This window comes from Trachemys scripta, chromosome 5 (genome assembly GCF_013100865.1).
Source record: "Trachemys scripta elegans isolate TJP31775 chromosome 5, CAS_Tse_1.0, whole genome shotgun sequence".
Lineage (NCBI taxonomy): Eukaryota > Metazoa > Chordata > Testudines > Emydidae > Trachemys > Trachemys scripta.
The window spans coordinates 18,762,260-18,778,438 of record NC_048302.1 but is presented as its reverse complement, the minus strand read 5'-3'; the positions used below and the strand labels follow the sequence as shown (position 1 = coordinate 18,778,438).

The 16,179-nt window shown below is 38.4% G+C and overlaps 1 protein-coding gene across 20 annotated transcripts in view; it reads left to right on the top strand.

Moving 5' to 3' along the window:
- The window catches only part of PDLIM5 (PDZ and LIM domain 5), a 198,906-nt gene that overhangs the window by 142,342 nt on the left and 40,385 nt on the right, over window positions 1-16,179 (top strand). For all 20 annotated transcript variants that reach the window (XM_034772224.1, XM_034772231.1, XM_034772225.1 and 17 more), the window contains one exon: window positions 14,354-14,538. In XM_034772224.1, coding sequence (XP_034628115.1) covers window positions 14,354-14,538 — 185 coding nt within the window. The remainder of the gene's footprint in view (window positions 1-14,353; window positions 14,539-16,179) is intronic.

The following is a 16,179-nucleotide window of genomic DNA, read 5'->3' as shown; positions in this document are numbered from 1 at the left end:
TAAGCCATGGGGCCGGGGCACGTATGTCCAGCTGCAGCCAACCCGTTTCAGGGCAGGGACACACAGTCCCGCCTCCACCTCCTGAAGCCCTAGAAGTCATGGAGGGCCAGTAAAGTCATCGAATCCGTGACTGCCGTGACCTCCGTGACTAAATCGTAGCCTTAGTTATCAGGTCCCCCAGAATATTCGTTGTCTTTGCAACTGCTTCACGTTGGTGACTCGTATTCAATTTGTGATCCACTATAATCCCTGGATCCTTTTCAGCAGTGCTGCCAGCTAACCAGTATACCCCAATTTGTAGTTGTGCATTTGATTTTCCCTTTCTAATTGAAGTAGTTTGCACTTGTCTTTATTGAATTTCGTCTTGTTGTATTCAGACCAACTCTCAAATTTTGTCAAGGTCCTGTCCTCCGAAGTGCTTGCAAGCCCTCCCTCTCAGCTGGGTGTCATCTGCATATTTTATAAGCATGTTCTCTGCTCCATTACCCAAGTCATTAATGAATATATTGAATAGTTCCAGACTCAGGACTGACGCCTGCAGGACCCTGCTAGATACACCCTCCCAGTTTGATAGTAAACCATTAATAACTACTCTTTGAGTATGGTCTTTCAACCAGTTGTGCACATGCCTTACAGTATTTCATCAAGCCCATATTTTCCTAGTTGAGTTATGAGAATGTTATGTGGGACTGTGTGAAAAAGACTGACTTTCTTAAAATCAAGATATCATCTCTACTGCTTTTTCCCCCTTCACCCCCCCCCCGGCCCCCCCCCCCCCCCCGGTAACCCTTCAAAAAAGTCAGGTTTGTTTGGTGTGGTTTGTTTTAGACAAATCCATCCTGGCTATTCTATGTAAGCACCTGGAGGATAATAGGATTATACACTGATTGTTTAATAATTGGTTCCACTGTCTTTCCAGGTATCCAGGTTAGGCTGACTCATCTATGATTCTCTATATCCTCTTTGTTCCGATTTGTAAAGATAGGTATTATGTTTGCCCTTCTCTAGTCTTCTGGAACCTCACCAGGAGTTCTGAAAGATAATTAAGGATTCTGAGATTGCTTCAGCTGGTTCCTGTAGTACCCTAGCATGAATTTCATCAGGCCTTGCCTGCTTAAATACATCTAATGTACTTAAATATTCTTTAACCTATTCTTTGCCTCTTTTGGCTTGCATTCCTTCACCCTGGTTGTTAATATTACTTGTGTTGAGTATCTGGTCACAATTAATCTTTTTAGTGAAGACTGAAGCAAAATAGGCATTAAACACCTCAGTCTTTTTGATGTAATCCGTTATTGGCTCTTTCCCTACCTGCTCTAGGCTTCATCTTTTTCTTGCTCTTAATGTATTTAAAGCATCATCTTACTGCCTTTTATGTTCCTTGTTAGATGTAAATCATTTTGTGCCTTAGCCTTTCAGATTTTGTTCCTACATGCTTGTACTATCCTTTTGGACTTCTCCTTAGCAAATTGTCCATGTTTCCACTTTTTTGTAGGATTCTTTTTTTGATTTTCAGGTCATTAAAGAACTCCCGATGGAGCCTTACTAGTTTCTTATCATTATTCCTATATTTCCTTCGATTCGGAATAGTTGGCAGTTGGACCTTTACTGTTGTCTCATTGAGAAAATGCCATCTCTCCCGAACTCCATTTCTTAGATTTTCTTCCCATGGGACCTTAACTATCAGTTCAGTTCTCTGAGTTTGTTAGTCTGCTTTTTTGAAGGCCATTGTCCTTATTCCGGTGCTCTCACTCCTTCCATTCCATAGAATCAAGGAATGCCTTCTACCTTTAGGTTCACAATCAGTACCTCCCTGTTGCTCAGTATTGAGTCTAAAGTTGTGCTCCCCCTGATTACATCCTCCACTTTCTGGATTAAAAAGCTGTCCCCAATACACTGCAAACATTTATTGGAAATTTTGTGTTTTGCCATATTACTTTTCTAATAGATGTCTTGGTAGTTAAAGTCACCCATTATTATCAGGTCTTGTGTTTTGGATATGTCTTATTTGTTCTAGAAGTGCCTCCTCCTCCTTTTCCTGATTTGGCAGTCTGTGGTAGACCCCATTACCATAATGTCACCTCTGTTTATTACCCCTTTTATCGTTACCCGGAGACTCTCAACTAGTCTGCCTCCCACATCCTTCTGGACCTCAGAACAAGAGTATATATTCTTGCTCTATAATGCAGCACCATTTCCCTTTTTACCCTGCCTGTCTTTTCTGAACATGCGGTATCCCTCTATATTGACATTCCAGTCATGAGACCTATCCCTACTATATGTGAAGCAAAGAAGTGACATGCTTTTGTTAATTTGCAAATATCAGATCTTTTCCTAAAATTAATCCCTATGGCAACTACTCTTGCTGAATGGCAGCATTTTAGAGGGAGCATAATAGGAACACAATGCAGCACTATCTGTACCTTTCTGCTTCACATACCTGGTACATTACAGCCTGCAGAATTACTTAAAAGGAATGTAGCATGTCCTCATAGGATTAAAACTGGTGCATACTCTGAGGCAATACACTTCTGTTTATTCTGAAAGAAGCTTTGAAGTTGATTTTAGAGTGCTGCTGATGTTGGGATTATATATGCTCCTTAACAGAACTTGATGTGAAAAACAGAGCATGAATAAAATTGCCTCACCCACCCTATTTTTTTTTTAATCCTGGGATGTTTTTTCCTTTACAAATCACTGGAACATTGTTACCTTTAGCCACATATAAATATTTATATTCTTAATGTGACATGTAAACACCTTTTTATAAAGATGAATGGGATTGTGGGGGGATTGGGAATTTGTTACAATTTCTCTTGACTTTTGTCTCCATATTCTTGGCACCAGGTACTCTGCAGAACCATTCTGCGGGCAAATTACAATTACACTGCTCAACAGCCAAAATGCTTCTGAAATAAATGTAGTCAAACTTTACTAATTCTGGGTCACTGAGAATGAAAATGATGCTTAAAATTGTTGATTGGCTCTAGTTTTCAAGATATGCTACTGGGTCAGTATATACGACCCTTGACTTGGGAATGGCAGAGGATCAGTGAGTTATAAAGGGAAGGGATCTCAATTTAAACCAGAAATGACTAAAATACATCTTTGACTGGATCTATGAATAAATCTATGACTGGGTTTGGACAGTACTTGCTTTTTAGGCAAAACAATAAATGATGCAATCTGAAGCTGGTATTGCGTCATACATGATATGAATTGCATCATGTTGTTCCAGTATAACTACTATGGTTAAGAAAGCCTATCACCTTTATTTTGGCTACAAAATTGGAGATCAGGACAAGAGGTAGGCCCCACACATATGCTGCAACACCTGTGCAACAAATCTTCGCCACTGGTTGAACAGGAAAAGGAAATCTATGCCTTTTGCAGTGCCAATGATTTGGAGAGAGCCAACAGATCATACCAGCAATTGTTACTTGTGCATGGTGCCTCCAGTTGGGAAAGGTGTGTCAAAGAAGAAAAAGTGGACTGTGCATTATCCAAACATTCCATCAGCTATACACCCAGTACCCCACGGAGAAGGACTGCCGGTTCCTGATGCACCAGAATCATTCTCACTTGAGTCAGACGAGGAAGAGGATGAAACTTCTGGTCCTGAACCATCAATGTCACAGGACCCACATTTTCTCCCATCCTCCTCCTCTGAAAGTACCTGATAACACAAGGTGAACTGAATGACCTTGTCAGGGATTTGGAACTACCCAAGAATAAGGCAGAGCTGTTGGGCTCCAGACTACAGCAGTGGAATCTCCTGGCAGGTGATGTTAGGGTTTCCATGTTCCGTGACCGTCAAAAGGATCTTGTCCCATTCTTCTTCATGGAAGGTGATCTTGTAGCCTGCAACAACATCGATGGTGTGATGGCTGCCCTCAACATCGTTCACGATCCAGATGAGTGGAGACTGTTCATTGATTCATTGAAGACGAGTCTTAAAGCTGTTTTACTGCATAATGGCAATGTTTTTCCATCAATTCCAGTTGGTCATGCAGTCCATATGAAGGAAACCTATGAGAACATGAAACAACTTTTGAGGTGCATAAACTATGACCAACATCAGTGGCAGCTTTGTGGCGATTTGAAGGTTGTTGCTCTCTTGCTTGGCCTGCAGACTGGATACACAAAGAACTGCTGTTTTCTCTGCAAATGGGATAGTCGTGCAAGAGATTCCCACTACATCAAGAAAGATTGGCCACTCCGACAGTCATTGGAGCTTGGGAGAAAAAGTGTTCAGCATCCACCACTTGTTGAATCAAGGAAGATTTTGTTACCACCCTTACACATCAAGCTGGTCTGATGAAGAACTTTGTCAAGGCCATTGACAAAACACAAGCAGCTTTCAAGTACCTCCGTGGAAAATTTCCAAGGTTAAGTGAAGCTAAGATAAAGGAAGGTGTCTTTGTTGGTCCTGAGATTCGTGAACTTCTTCAAGATGATGCATTTGACCATGCACTGCGTGGCAAGGAAAAGACGGCATGGAAAGCCTTCAGTTAGTGGCAATAAATTTTCTCGGAAACAACAAGGCAGACAACTACAGGTTGTTGGTGGAAAACCTCCTCAAGGCATACAAAAGCGTTGGTTGCAACATGTCAGTAAAGATACAATTTTTGCACTCTCATGTAGATTTTTTTCCACCGAACTGCGGAGCAGTGAGCGATTTCACCAGGACATTGCAACAACAGAGAAACTCTATCAGGGCAAATGGAGCCCATCAGTGCTTGCTGGACAGTGACAAGAGATGCTCCATTTAATGAATACAAGAGACAAGCCAAGAAGCGCCGAGCAGACACTGAATAGGACTAAACTATGTACATAATAGTTTTTTGCCTTTTGTTTCATAATAAATTTTATTTATATAACCCTTTTGCTGATTTTTAAAGTGTTACATAAACAGGACAGGTGAAATATTATCATGTAAAGCAACCATAAATACATGAAAAGACCTAGGTTTACAATTTATGATTAAAACTCTACTATCTACACAATATACATAGACATAAAATGTAAAAACTTAAATATCTTAGAAACAGTAGCCAATCAGTTGTTTTAATTGTCAGATTTGAAATCAGCACATCAAAATACATAATAAATAGCACATTTTGTCTCTGAAGCAGACAACTTCTCAAAAATTGTAGACCAGTGTTATCTACAAACATTATGGAATGGCTTTTGCTTTTTTCAAACCATATGCAGATTATAATAATGTATAGATTTTTGTTATCTCATGCTTGGTTTCTTTTTCTTGAGAAGCCACAGCATGGCAAGTCATTTCAGATCACACGGGTAGTCAGTACGGTCCCCAAAAAATTGCACATTTAAGCCAGAATTTTAGCTGAAAAAACTTGTTGCATATTTTTTACTTTAAAGTTGCAATGGTGTCATTATATAGAAGATTATCACATTTCTGGGGCAGGGGAAGAGGGTGGGCTGGCGGACGAGGACAACAAAGCTTACTTTGGTTAAAAAAGATTATCACATTTCTGGGGCAGGGGAAGAGGGTGGGCTGGCGGACGAGGACAACAAAGCTTACTTTGGTTAAAAAAAAATTCAAGGAGGTGACTAGCTATCCAAATTAGAGATCCATCCTGGGCTAAAACAGCCATGTTGATTAAGCAAGAAGGAGATAGAAAATAAAGTTAGGACATATGGAGGTGGTGGGAGTGAATTTTGTCCAGCAATTTAAAATGTACTAAATTAACTCCTTCCTTTATCTATTTGATGTCTCTCCAGGTTAGGGTGTAATGGACATTTCCAGATATTCTGGAACATGGACTTAATCTTCCAGTTTCCCTTCACTCGCCAAAGAAAAACAGTTTGAACTCAATGATGCAGTCTATCTATACAATTAATTGCATGTGTTTTTTATGGAGACGCGCAATGAACAGCAAATGCAGGTTTCCCATCTTCTGTCTTTTAGGCCATCTGCTAGCTTTGACACAATTTGTAATAGGTGTTCTGTAGAGAAAACAGTAGGACTACATTTGGACAGCTAAGACAAGAGTTGGGATATTGGCATTTAATCAAGAGTGCTGAATCAATTGAAGTAAAAGTCCCTTCTTTATGGTTGCATATACTTTCAGTTAATACATGTTTCCCGTGATACTGCACATGATCTATTGATCTAGTAGGTGCATAGTTGCAACAAGTGATGGAGAGTCAGGGTTCTTGGGGATATTCTCAAGTATTCCAATTTCTTGCTGGGTGGCTTTGGGTGAGTCACTACAATGATCTGTGCTTCAGTTTATAAAAAAGTAAAATAATGCTTCCCGACATTGACATTGCAAATTTACTATGAAAACGTCAGATTAAAGGTACTCTTTCTTTCTCTCCATCTCTAGTGTAAGATGAGCATTCCTATAAGTACAAATCTTTTTAGTAAAGTTTTGACCAGTTTATTCAAACATCTGTTTGTATGCAGCACAGTCTTGTTCTGCTTGAGATTCATATTTAACTATTATGTGGTAAGTTTTAATACAATGGAAGATTTATGTCTTTATTAAACCATTCGGGTTTAGAAGCAATGAAACTGAATCAAGGCTATCATATTCCATTTGGATTTGAGAGACTCCAGGAAGGATGAGGTGCCCCATTTTTTTTCAGGTTTTTATAACTTCCCCCACTTTGTCATAAGGGATTTGGTATTCTTCAGGGAAATTAACTACACAGATTGCCAGGTCATATGGAGAAGACATTTGCAGACTGATGCTTAAACTTTCTATAACCCCTTCTTTGTACAAATTTGCTCAAGACTGCTGGGAGCTGTTTCTGGAAAGACACTGCTTCTAGGCTAGGAGATGGAGTTAAAACACCATTCATACAGAATGGTGCTAGCAAAATATGCTACTCTGAAGGTGAAGTTTAGTGTGGTGGTCTTTTCAATGAAGATGGTGGTGATGGCTATTCACATCCAATCTCCAAGTCTGGAACAGTGTGGTCAAGCAAATGTATCAATCCCGGATGTCAGTTCAAGGCATATTGTATAATGTTACTTCTCCATTGGTTGCTATAAGCATGGAATTAATTCTCACTGAAAACTAAAATCGATTTTCTATAATCTACCTCCATTCTCCCTAAGTGATGCAATTCCCTGTCATTCCTAGCATTATCAAAGAAATTATTAACCTTATCACAGAACAATTTCTTGAACTGAAATTAAGTAGCTATATATTTCTACACTGCTCTTCCCAAAAAGGATGCTTTGATTCCTAACTCACTTGATTAAAATGCAATGCTTTTTAATACAGAAACTTGAGATTTCCAGAAGGCTACCTAAGCAGTCACTTTGCTTGTAGAAAATGACACTTAGCAATCTGGTTTAACTACATACAAAGTAGTAAATTTAAAAAAAAATTGTACGGTGCACAGTAAAGGAAAGGATGGGATGCATGCCAAGTGGAAGAGAGAACAAATGGTACTGGAAATGGGGGTGTGGGGATCCAAATCTATCTGAAATTTTCATATTTTAGAAGAACATCTCCTTCAAAGCTCCCATTCACCAAGAAACTTGTCATCTTTCCTAAGAAGTAGCAAGAAAGTAGGTTTTGTTAATAATTAAAAACAAAAAGCCGTGTGCACCCTTGTCAGCTGGTAACAAAAGATATTTTAATTTAGGACATTTTCAGTATTTGTGACTGTGATATGGCAGCTCCATGCATTCCAAAAGAGCTTCTGAAGCATTAGAAACTTCCACTTCTTCGTGGCTCTGAAAATATCTCTAGCTGCTGGAAACGCCAGGGAGCAATAACATGTCTATCTAAATGCAGTTTTGTTTCAGTTCTGTGGAAGTCTGAATGATTTTATTGGCTGCCCCCTGTGGAAAACTGGCGTGTACCAGACCGAGGCATTCCTAGTTACACACGTAATTAGGAAAGCCTAAGTCACGGGTGCTTTGAGTTAGTGTGTTTACAGGTAAATCAACTGGCTTCTTATTTCTGTAATCAGAGTTGAGGGGAAACAGCAGTAGATTATTAAAACAGTTAATCCCCACTAAATGACATCCAGTGAAAGGAACATTGTACTGTGTACATTTTTGGTCACTTCTCCCTGTGGGCTTGTAATACATAATTTCTGGAAGTTGAGTCAAGCCTTGGTAGTTTGTGCAGGGAAGCATGTGAAGTTCTACCTTATATTTAGCCAGTTCATTAGCATTAAAAGTTATACAAACACATGACACATTCATACCTCATATAGGGGCACAGCTCATGCATTTTACAACAAGAAATCAGACTTAAGAATCATCTTCAAAATATGTATCTCTAATGCGCATGTAACTTCCACTGAAGAGTGCAGGCCTGGCATTTGGATTCCATAAGCATTGCGAGCTTATTTTTCTTTATTTTTCAGTTAAGCTTGTCAGTCTGTCCACTATGTTTTAGTTTTATTCATATTTCTCAGCATTAAGTACCTAAATTAGATAGCAGCTTCTGACACGTGTTCAGTATTGTCTTCATTCTCCTAATCTTAATTCACAATAAAGATTCAAAAGCAATTTTGGAGAAACTCTACTTGTCTCACACTTCACCTATCATCATTTTATTCTGTTCCATTCAGGTTTTTAGATCACTCTCAGCTACCATAGTTTCTGGGTGCCTTTTAGCAGTATGTTAAGCAAAATGACTAACATCTGTCTTGTGGTTTGTTCTCTCGCTCATCCTCTTCCCCAGGTGAGAACTGCGTATGCAGGGTAGTGTTTTGGTAGGGGTTTTGTTGCTCATTTAGTTTTGTTTTCAGTGTACATCCTATTCTGATTTGTCTAGAGAAGACTAGTCAAAAGTGTAACTTGCACTTCAAGGACTCTTAGTCCTGGTGGGAGTTAATTCCACAGTTTCAGCACAGAAGAGCTTTATCCTTATGGAAGAAAGTTTCAGTGTGCCAAAGTAGTGGAGAGTCAACCTCTATCTTAATCTCTGAGTTTTAAGTGCCCAGGCTATTGGACAGAGATCTTGAACTTAACTTGATGATAATCATCTTCTCCCGCCCCCCAGGTACTTTTGAAAATCTCTCCCATAGACTTAATAAGGTAAAAAAAAATCAGTTCTTAAAAGCAATAGCGTCTTTCTTTCAGCCAATGTGGTTTTTGTTATTTCTAGAAATACGTGAAGCTTTCTATTTTGAAAAGGAACAGGAGCTCTATTTTTTAAAAAAATATTTGAAAAAAAGGATTAAAACTGGCAAAACTTTAATGTTTTGGCATAGAATTATACAGATCTTCACCCTGAACATTGTTGGGAGAACTCAGAGGCACTCATGTTATAAATCTTGGTTTAAAAAAAAGACCTCATCATTGCTATACTCAGTACATTTGTATTTTTAATTAGTACACTGAATAAGTGGTTTAGTGTTCTCTTTGTTGACCTCCACAGCTATTAATTTTTCTTGAATTTCATTAGTACTTTTTTCTGCCTATTGTATTATTTTCTCCAGATCAGACATTTTTACCAATAGTAAATCTAATTTATTCTTAAAGGAATCAAATCAGACTTCTAAATCTGACCTTGCTAGAAGAATATCCTCAAGTGTAACCTTAGTATTAACTGCTGGAATGAAAGACTTTGTATTGATAATGGCCAATTTTTGACAACGTCATGCATTGTAGTAGTTTTCTCCCTCTTTCCTCTTTCTCTTGTAACTTTAGTCCCATTTGAAGTCTTCAAATGGGACTAAAGTTACAAGGAGAAAGAGGAGAGTGGTGTAAAAATCAGATTTCTAAATCAAACGTTGCTAGAAACTTCTCTGAGGGATGCCCCAATACTGCTTTGTTGCTTGCATTTGGGAGGCAGAAATGATTCTGCAGAGGGACAGAATTTATTTCCGTGAGGCGCAGGATATAAAGCAATAATATTGTAGAAGCCTAGAAATATGTCGACAAAAATAGCAAGGTGTGGGTATACACGGTATATCAAAAAGTTATCAAAATATTAACTTTGTTTTTGGGTTTGGGCTGGCAGGAGTATAGGTGCATTCCTGAAGAAATAGGTGTCAATGTATGAGCCAACTAGTAATGAATCAAAATAATCATAGTTCTGATGCAGAAAAGGGTAATAAGAAATTTAGAATGATTCCCTTGCAGTGGAAGTTCCCCTCTAGAGTTTAAAAAGTATTGTGTCTCCAGGGAGCAGCACCAGCTCCTATAGAGAGAGACATAGAGCACTCCCTGAAATCTCCTTTTTGGGGGGCCCTCAGTGAGTAGCAACAAGTCCTTCAAGGGGAAAGGTAGGCTATAACTCCTCCACTCCCTGATACTGCCTCTAGGTGGGAAACCTTACGATGGAGACTCTCAGGTAGCAGCAGCCTGTCAATTAAATTTTTGACAGTTCTTAGGGCTGGTCTTCACTATGGGGAGACAGACGCTGCTACAATTGATGCAGCAGGAGTCGACTTAGTGGGTCTAGTGAAGACCCACTAAGTCAACCACAGAGCATTCTCTGGTCGACTTCGGTACTCCAGCTCCCCGAGAAGATTAAGGTAAGTGGACGGGAGAGCGTCTCCTGTTGATGCAGCGAAGTGAAGACACCGGGTTAAGTTGACTTAAGCTATATCGACTCCAGCTACATTATCCACATAGCTGGAGTAACGTAACTTAGGTCAACTTACCCTGGTAGTAAAGGCGAGCCGTTAGTATGTAAAGGAATATATTCAACTCCTATTTGTTAGGAACAGACAGAAGGAGCAGGAAGAGGTGTCTGAGTTCCATCTCAAGGCTGCTGAAACCATTGGCTTGGAACTTTTCTCTTGTTAAGTTTCTCCCTTGGTTACATCTGGAGCACAGTATTGTGGACTCTGAGCATTCAAAAATCAGAACACTGGCTTAAAAACAAGAGATTTTCTTTAAAATATATATATATAGGTACTGGGCTCTTTTTATTTGCTTTTTGGTTTTAAATAAAGTCTGTGAGTCTCACTTAATCCCGTGACTCCAGGAGCTGAAGCTTTAATAAAAATACAAAATATCATGAGATTGCCAGCTGTTGCAATCTGAATCAATGACCCACAGGCATGAGCTGTCATAATCTATATCTTCAGATGACTACAATCGCAAATATTTAACTTAGGACAGAAATAGCAAAGTGCTTTAGGCATTCCAAATTGCACTTCTGTACGTATTTCAAGTTTAGTATGGCTAAAGATGACTTGTATCACTATATAAACAAAAATCAATTGTTGGCCCAACCAAATAAAGCGACAGCTGAAAGAGGCCTTAAAGACTGCAATTGTCCACTGGGTTTACCTCTGTCATCCCATACCATTTTTTCTAAATAGGATATTAGAATACAGCAAGCTGCCATGTTTTCAACATCTGGTGCTTCCATCTTGGGAAGATGCTTTTTCCATTTTTGAGCTAGATTCTCCAATGGTGTAAGTTGGCTAGAATGAATGCAAGTCAATGGAGCTTATTGATAGCCTCTCAGAATCTGGCTCCACCTTGCTAATTTTTTAAAAACAAAGCTGTCTTTGTGCAAAGGAAGTTGTTAATTCAGTAGGATTTTCTTACGTGTGCTCTTGTCTCCAGTTCCTGAGTTATCCTAGATCACGGTAGACGTGACAACCCAGTGGTCTGGGGAGAGTAGTGGATGGAAAATTGTTAGTTTGGTCCAAGATGATGAAAAGTTTTAACTATCGGGATGGGGACCTTGAATGAGTTGGACGCTGATCTGAAGTCAATCGTAGAATCCAGGTCATTGTTGTGGTGTGCTCTTGGGATGAGACACTCTGCAGTACTTTTAAGGTGGGGAGGGCCGGGGGGAGGCTTGGAAGGGCACGCTAGAGTGGCTTTAAGCCTCCTTTGTACTTTCTCAATGTTGGGTTGTTGCAGGGCCTAGAGATATTCTTTGGCATAATTGGGACAGCACTGAGTGGCTATTTAACTTACAGCAGCCTGTCCTGGCTACACTATGGATGGCACCATCCACAGTGCTGTATACTGCGGTCCAGACTCTGACGTGGCCCTCTTGCCTCTTGATCAATGCCCTTGACACTCCCCGTATGCCAGTGCTTGTCCCAGGAAAATTCTCCCCCAGCTGGAACCAGGGCTTTTTGTGTCCCTTTATGCCACTCTGGCCCCTTCACCCACCGTAAAGGGGCCAGAGCAGGCCTTCTCCTTAGGCCTCATCTTTGCTTTGACAAAATATGTGTTCTGAGTTTGACCTGAGGTAAAAGCCTAGTGAGGACGAGGCAATTTGTCATTTTCTTGCAAGTTAGCAGGTCAAGTTTTAAGGCCACGGGGGAGCCCAGGGTTTAACTCAACCAACTCACTTATGTGAAAACTACAAATTGGCTTTCTACGCTAGGGTTTTGCCTCAAGTTAGGAATAGACCTTTTTTCATAGTGAAGACAAGGTCTAAGAGTCTAATCCTCATCAGTAGATGGGCTACTCGTTGTACCATGTCCTTTTTAATTGTCTTCAAATACACAGACTATGATACTACAGATCCTTAACACCTCCTTAAAGTCTGCTGTTGAAAGGGTGTGTATTCTAAGCTTCTAAAGAATCGGTAATCTATGGATTTGTGCCTCCAATTTTTTTGACATACATATTAACGCTATAGAACATGGGGGCTTACTTTTTATGCTTAGTCTGTCACCTCACAAACACTACAATCGTAAATCAGTCACTATGGCAGCTGATCACAACTATTCTTATAATTAAAGGTTTGTGTAATTCCAATAGCGGCTGTAAATAGAATGAGGTGAATTGAGGATTTGGTTTTAACTTGTCTGAATTTCCTTGTTTGTGGATTTGTCATGAAATCCACAAGAACGGTCTGAGGCACATGAAATATTGACACTTCACTAGCAAACAGAAGGCAAGCTCACTACTTCATTATGAGGGATAGCTCTTGAGAGTATTAAAATTCTCACTTTTTTTTAATAGACAAGTCATTATTGTGCACATGTATTATCTAGTTTTCACTAAAATGTCTCAGGGATTTTTACTACACAAACTTAGTATCATATGCTAATACCAAGCATAGCTCTATTTCAGTACGTGACAGTCAATCCACGTGCTGTAGAACTGTAAACTCCAATAGAGATAACGTTTATAGGATTTCAAAGGTGTTAGCATTTCGGATTTCAAGGAAGGACGAAATATGGATGTAGCTTTGGCTCTGTTGATGTGTTCTACCATGTCTTTGTGTTACAGAAATAGTTAGTGTTTCCTGCTGTTTTGTGGTTCTATTCGTTTACAAATGACTTTCATTAGCAAGTACAGCGTTATTTTAAAGGTTTCTTACTAAAATATTTTTTCATTTTTCAAAAATAAATACTAGGGTTTTAAAAACAAGTAACCATGCACAAATCTTTATTTGAGATGCTTGTGCTTCCAAACAGTTTGCGGAAATCAGAAATGAAGCATTTGCTTCCAGCAGCTTAATTAGCGGGCACTTAAAATGCATGTGAATTCCAATTAACTGCAATTGTCAACGGGTTATTTTTTTATATATATATATATATACTATATATAATATAATAAAAGTATTATATATAATATAAGTACTATATAGTATAAGTACTATATAATACTTTTATTATATATATATATATATAATAAAAATATTAAATAGCAGAACTGTACATACCTTAAGACATGGAAACCGCTTTAAACTTCTTTAAAAAGGCAATATAAAATATTACATACATGTTGGTATGAAACCACTAGAGCTCTAGTGATGGGCAACCACTAGTTGCCCATCACTACATGTATCAGTCATTTTTGTGCTGACATTTTTATGGAGAGCTACAATTAAAACATGAACATATGGATACTTACCCACTATCCAAGAAGAAAATATTAATATATTTAAAAAGTCAGTAATGGAATAGTCTTAGTCATGCTGAGTTTAAGGTAGAGAATTCTACCTCTACTCCTATTCAGTGACAATTTTAGGTGTTTAGAAAAGATGCTGTAAAGGGGACTTTTATGTTGACTATTTGCAGAAATTTTAAGAAAATAGCTTTAAAAAAAGTATATAACAGGTCTTAGCAGGAACATTTAGTTTCTAAATATGCAGCAGTCGTCCCCCCCCCCCCCAAAAAAAAAAAACCCTCAGTAAGAGAGATTATACACAGCGAAGAAGAGAAAAGGTAGGTGGGCTTAGTTGTTAAATAAGTTTTGAATTTAAAAGGGGTCTTGAGGGTTTTGTAGGATTTGGGACCAATCTATGACTTTTTGCATATGACAAAGTAATTTCAAGTATGATTATGTGTGATAAAACTGCTCATGCAACTCCTGCTTTAGTATGAATGGAAAACCCTTTGCACCTGGGTCTTGCATATACCATCACTTCAGTGTGTTCCTGTTTGGGTAAGAAATACTCTTTTTGTCTCTGAACAGTGATTCCCTGGAGGCTTCACAGCCTGTTGCTTATGCCGCTGCCTCTGTGAGGAACATGCCTGTAAGTCCAGACAAAACTGACACCAGACCAACTGCAGCCAATATCACATCTGCTACAGCCTTTAAACCAACCGGACCTCAGAGTGCTGTCAAATACTCAGGTTGGCAACCTTCAAACCAACCAGGTAACTTTAAAGAAGCCTTTCTTATTCACTTAGAGAACTTTAGACACCTTATTAAAATAGTCAAGTTTATTTGACAACAATATTTAAATTCAGATTGGATTGCTCATCCAACTTTGTCATTTAATAATATTCATTGCTATTACTTTTTAGGTCAATTTTAAACATACTTGTGGGCCTGACCCTGTATCTTTTTTGTGAATGTCCCATTTATGTAATTGATTTTTCTTCTTGTGAGTAAAAGTTGAAACCTCAGGTCCTTAGATATTTATTAAAGTCAGATAAATTATATTTAAAATACTGGTATTATAAATGGACATTTCCCAGATGTGTGTAAGGTATATGAAGTATTATTTTGACTGTGAAGAAGAAACATACATTTAGCCACTATGCCCTTCTCCCAGCTGGATTTTATATATTTTGAAAATCATTCATCGGCATTATGCGGAGCTGGTTATGTGTTTGGTATTTCTGGTTTGCTGTCTTTGGTACCAAAAAGAGAATAAGCAATTTATTTTAGTTTTTGTAGTGCAGATTTTAAAGGTTGGTTCCTATAAGAACAATCTGAAAGTTTATTAACTTTGAGCACGGTTTAGTAAATTTTATCCATGTGCACCAATGCTGAGAGAGCTTTCTTATGGAGAATACACTCATGATCCCTTTTTAAAAACCAAAAGAGCAAGACAGTGGTGTGATCCAGGAGAAAAGGTGTTTATTTGCAATAAGTATTTGTTCTAAGAAATATACCGCACGAAAATTCATCTTCATTTTGTGGTAATGACATGTGTAGTATATTGAGATAGTAGAACCCTTTTTAATTACACTGCTTCCCAAACTGAGGTGATCTTTGATCCCAGGCTGTACTTGAGCATTCATTTGTAAATAACCAGGGAAGTTTTTATTGATGATCAAATTATAACCATCAGTTTCCTTGTAAGAATGAAATGAGTTTTCTCTCTTGCGCTTCTGATGGAATATGAGCCATGAAGTATCTTTTTTTTTATCCTACTATTAAGAGAGCTTCCTTTTTTGAAAAAAATCCATACAGGCTAGAAGATAAATCTCAATGAGCCCAATGTAAAAATGGAGAGAGAACATATGGTGTTAATGCTGGATGTTTTGTAATGGGGTCTTCGGAACATATGGTCATATTATTGTCTGTTTAATAAAGATGCCAATATATTCCAGTTTGAACAGGCAGTACTACCAAAGATCCTCATGGTGGCAGTACACTGTCACTTCTATACTCATTTGTAGGACTGTCACAGAGTAAGGATCTTCTTAAGGCAGCAGAATATTACTGACAGTGTTAGGGTTTATTTCAATTTAAGTCAGTCTATATTTTTACTGAATTATTTTTTTTTAATTAGCGGTCTTAAAAATATCCTCTTAAAAGTTATGCCTTCAGTTCATCGTGCAGTTGTAGCAAGCATTGGTGTGACTATGGTACCTGTGTGTATTAAATAGTGACATGTCACATTAAATATTTGTCTAAATTATGAATTCTTTCCCAGTGTACTAGTGCTTGTTTCCACAAGATGATTGGTTTATTTTACTTGCAGAGATCCATTTCAATACTTGGCGTTTCAGCAGTATGACAGTCAATTTCAATATGTTGATGGGGATTTCATTGCGAAATCCCAC